Raw genomic sequence first — 5,000 nt, forward strand, 5'->3', positions numbered from 1 at the left:
TCTCCAAGAGGAGTACGAGAAAGAGGCAGCCAAGAAAGGCTCCCGGTGAGAGACACACACACACACACACAAACACATACACACACACACACACAGACTCACTCACTCACTCACTCACTCACTCACACACTCACTCACTCACACACAAACACACACACACAAACACACACACACACACACACTGTCTCATTTAGCTCAGAGCTGTATCCTGGTTTGAACATGTGTGTTTGTGTGTCGGTGGCCTTAGAGAGTTAGAGAAGCGTTATGTATAGGACAAGAAACAACCTTAAACACACACACACACACACACACACACACACACACACACTCATACACACAGTTTCGGTTCCTTGGTTGGGGTTGATGCTTTATTAAAAACATGCCAGCTTTTTTCCATCCTAAATTAACTCCATAATGAGGAGCTCATTAACTCGCTGCCACGCAGCGAGGCTGTCTCCAACCGTCATTTTCACACTTTTAATGACTTGTGGGAAAACATCAAAGACTTTGTTAAAAAAAAGGGGAAAAGTAGGAAATGATTTAGCATAGTGTTCAGTTCAGGTCCCAACTGAGAGTCATTCAGATCTCTTTTAGCATCCATCAGACTCAATTGAGAGTGGGAAACCTTCTAACTAACACATGTTCCCTTTCAGCTCGAGTCTTGCTCTAACTTGAACATCACAAGGGCTGGGTTTGTAGTGTACGGAGGGAGGGAGAGAGAGAGAGAGAGAGAGGGAGAGAGAGGGAGGGAGAGAGAGTGTCCTCTTTAGGAACAAGAATGTGCAGTGCCTTTCAGTAAGAGCGATGTTCTCCTCAGCTTCACGGGCTCTGACTGAGAACATCCCTCTGATTCACGGAGACGGAAACGCAGGCTCGGATAATGATGCAAACTTTCAGAACATAAAAAATACATTTCTAGCCCAGTTACATAAAATCATTGAAATGCAGACAAACAGCTCTGTCTTCTCTCTCTCTCTCTGTTCTTTGGATTAGCATTCAAGAGCAAGTTCTGAGTCTGCTGTAGGAGCTTGACTAAAAACACTTTAATATGTTATATGATTTGTGCCTTAGTATCCAATGCACCAGAGTTTTATTCTTCATTACGGCAGCATTGTTGTTTCACAATAACTCTACAGTCTAACGGCTGGTAAGGACCGTAGAGAAGGCTCTACTGACCTGTGTGTCTGTCTATCTGTCTGTCTGTCTCTCTGTCTGTCGGCCTGTCTGTCTGTCTGTCTGCCTTCCTGCCTGCCTGTTGGTTTCTGTCTATCTGTCTGTCTCTCTGTCTGTCTCTCTGTCTGTCTGTCTGTCTGTCTGTCTGTCGGCCTCTCTGTCTGTCTGTCTGTGTCTGTCTGTCTATCTGTCTGTCTGTCTGTCTGTGTGTGTCCCTGGTCCAGAGGTGTGGAGGGCATGGTGGAGCAGGCCAGAGAGTGGGAGCAGACTGCAGAGTACGCCCGGGCCGTGGACTGTTACCTCAAGGTCAAGGACTCCTCCAACCTGGCGCTCATGGAGAAGTGCTGGATGAAGGTGCACTAAAGACGTCATCATCAATGTCTGGCTCATACACTTACCAATAGTGGCAGCCTGCCACTTAGTCTGTGTGTGTGTGTGTGTGTGTGTGTGTGTGTGTGTGTGTGTGTGTGTGTGTGTGTGTGTGTGTTTGTGTGTGTGCATGTCTGCGTGTGTGTGTGTGTGCGTGTGTGTGTGTTTGCTTGTGTGTGTGTCTGCTTGTGTGTGTGTGTGTGTGTGTGTGTGTGTGTGTGTGTGTGTGTGTGTGTGTGTGTGTGCGTGCGCGTATGAATATGAATGAGACAAGCCTTTGACTATGAACTTGCTGTTGTGTCTGGTAACTTTCCCCCACTCCCCTCCCCCACCCAGGCTGCTGAGCTGGCCATCAAGTTCCTGACCCAGGACAGAGCTGTGGAGGTGATCCAAACTGTTGGACCACGCCTCATCCAGCTCAGGAAGTACAGCGCTGTGCGTGAACATTCACCCCCCGACACACACACTCGCACACACACACACACACGCACACGCACCCGCACACGCACACACAGACACATACACACACACATACACATACACATACACATACACATACACACACGCACACACACTAGGTAGTGTAGGGATGTGTTCGATTAATCGATAAGCCACTTGTCTGTGAGATTGTAGTGATGATTTTGTCTCATTCTCTCATTTTCTTCTAACAAAAGCCTGCCCCTTTATTCACTCTGTCTCTTTCAAGTCCCTCCTAGAGGGCTGGCCAAGCATGAGCTTTGCAGTCATAATAAACAATAGGTCATTCTTATTATTTATTTTATTAATTATTACTTCTCGCAACCACTAATTAATCAATTACCCAAATTTGCATTGGACCCATCACTACTCGGGGGTAATGAACCACAGCACAAATTATGCAAAATATGCATGTTGTTTTATGTCCGTGTGCAAATTCCATTGTGAAACACTGGAACACAGAATAGTAAATTAGCTTTTTAATATTCTGACATTCATTGGACTGGACAGGAGATGTATTGTATGATTCAATTGCCAAAATCAGGAACCATATTTCGGCAGTCACCTCATTTGAAAGGTCCTGTCACATTTTCTTTTACTTCGATTCACTTTATTCTGTGAATGGGCAAAGATCAACCGCCATGGTGAGTCTGTTTAAAGGGAGTCTTTATATATGTACTGTAAGAGTACGATTGATCATTTAGCTTTTCAGATTGTTGGAGGTCAAACAAACCAATAATGTCCTTTAGGAAAGAGCGGGTGTTGAAAAGATTCAGGACAAAAACATATTCCATCAAAAGCTTTCGTAAAAAAAAAAAAGTCTATATAATTTAAAGAAAATCTAAAGGTGTGGTGTGGAAGTGGGCCATTGAAAAAGAATAAAGCAGTGGTCTTTCAGCGGGACTGTTTAGGCAGGAAGGCACAAAAAACTCTCTGCGCCTTTCTTTTGAACCACCAAATGGTGTGTTTTTTTTGTTCTTTCTTTCTCTCCCTCTCTCTTTTCTCTTTCTCCAGGCGGCAGAGCTGTACCTCAACCTGGACCTCATTAAGGAAGCCATAGATGCATTCATAGAGGGGGAAGAATGGAACAAAGCCAAGAGAGTGGCCAAGGAGCTGGATCCAAGGTGAATCAATTCAATCATAAGCAAATATGAATGGTTAGACTGTTATTTTTGAATGACTAGTCAGCTGTTGCCATGGCAACACAGGTCTTACATCACATTTAGCCTGGGGGTAGGCAGTCTAACTTTTGGCGCTTAAAGTAAGTCAGTCATAATATTTATGCAACTGGCTAATTGAAATTAGACTAATCTTCCAGCTAAAATGGACAATGTGCCACTCCTCTGTGTTTGTGTCTACCCTACCAATCTTCCTGTAGGTTAGAGGATTACGTGGACCAAAGGTACAAAGACCACCTGAAGAACCAAGGCAAAGTTGACTCAGTAAGTCCTACTAATGTATAACACAGTGTCCCTTTTTTTCTTATTTTGGCTCTACAATCCAAAAATTGGATTTGAAATCAAACAATTACTATGAGGTTAAAGTATATATTGTCAGATTTTAGTCAAGGGTATTTTTGTACATGTGGGCCTGGCCTGGGAGTGACAGTAGAAAAGGTCCTGGCGTGCCTGGCAGGCACAGCGTAAGCCCCGCTGTGGAAAGCTGGCTATTGACACCAGTGTTTCCCCTAGGTTTGCTGCCTTGGGGGGTGGCATGGACCCCCCCCCCCCCCAGGGGTAAGACCCTGCGACATACCAGCGTCATGTCCAGGGGGTGTACTTGGACATTAAGTCGCCTCACACTACGGAAACAGGAGATAGGCTCCTGCTCTATGGGCCATTAGGCTCGAGAACCATCGGTTCACAAGGCTACTTACTTACTTACTCGTATAAAAAACAGACATTTCCAATGCTTCAATCCACTGTCCATGTACTGTAAATATGCCATTATGGTATTACCATAAAGCCCAATTCTACCAGAATAAGAAAGATTGTATATCTACTTTAAGTAAAATAATAAAGTGCATCCAGTTAGCTTTTTAGCTGGCAAGTGTGCAAGCAGACTAGCTCACCTCATCACCTCTGAGCTAGCTAGCTAGTTCTTTGACACTATTTACACCATGAAACTATAGTCAGACACTTTCTAGTCACAATAATAACGACCAATTTTAACCAACTTTCTCTGTCAGAACACTCAGCAATTATATTTGCTAACGTTTCAACTTGCTTACTTTCCATCTGCAGACATCCGTCTCACCCTGCAAACACTCTCTCGTCGCGCGCACACACTCGCGCAAAATCTTGTATTATTCTCCAGCGCGAAGCGAAGTGTGGAGATAGGTCTGACTATGCGAGACTACTGGCGGACTAACGTTACCACCATGGGCTTGCCACTCGCCAGATTCGGGTTGGGTGCGTTTTAGGCAATTTTAGGGGAAACACTGGACACCTTTTTGATGCTCATGTTGAGAGACTCCAAATGCAAACGTAAAGCCTAGAATCAATACTAGAAATTGACAGTCAAGCAAATTGTCCCATTATTTTGTGCTCTGAAATAGGGGCACATTTCTTCTTCTTTGTAAAAATATGTTTCTGCTTTACATTTCTGCTTTAGTGGGATAGAAACAGTAGAGAAAGGAAGGATGGGTGAGAGAGAAAGGAGGGATGACATGCAGGATATGTCGATGGCCGGAATCGAACCAGGGACCTTGCGATGATATGGTCTGCACCTTAACCCTAAACCAAGGTGTGTGTGTGTGTGTGTGTGTGTGTGTGTGTGTCTTCTGTCCCCAGCTGGTGGGAGTGGACGTCATCGCAGCCTTGGACATGTACGCAGAGAGAGGCCAGTGGGAGAAGGTCATCGAGACCGCCTCCAAACAGGTACTGGCATCAATGAATTAGTTCTTCCAACTTCATCACTTTTGTCTTTCATTTCATCTCTCTCATTAACTCGCTCTTCTACCCGGCTAGTCAAGGCAAGGT

At 44.7% G+C, this 5,000-nt stretch overlaps 1 protein-coding gene across 1 annotated transcript in view; it reads left to right on the plus strand.

Moving 5' to 3' along the window:
* ift172 (intraflagellar transport 172) overlaps nt 1-5,000 on the plus strand; it is a gene marked incomplete at its 5' end in the record, with an annotated part of 43,808 nt that overhangs the window by 34,643 nt on the left and 4,165 nt on the right. The window contains 6 exons of the mRNA XM_080545405.1: nt 1-45; nt 1,398-1,527; nt 1,879-1,977; nt 3,034-3,143; nt 3,398-3,461; nt 4,812-4,898. The exon at nt 1-45 is cut by the window's left edge and continues 65 nt beyond it. Coding sequence (XP_080401531.1) covers nt 1-45; nt 1,398-1,527; nt 1,879-1,977; nt 3,034-3,143; nt 3,398-3,461; nt 4,812-4,898 — 535 coding nt within the window. The remainder of the gene's footprint in view (nt 46-1,397; nt 1,528-1,878; nt 1,978-3,033; nt 3,144-3,397; nt 3,462-4,811; nt 4,899-5,000) is intronic.

The sequence above is a fragment of the Nansenia antarctica genome, assembly GCF_963989245.1.
Source record: "Nansenia antarctica genome assembly, chromosome: 1".
In the NCBI taxonomy this organism is placed as follows: domain Eukaryota; kingdom Metazoa; phylum Chordata; class Actinopteri; order Argentiniformes; family Microstomatidae; genus Nansenia; species Nansenia antarctica.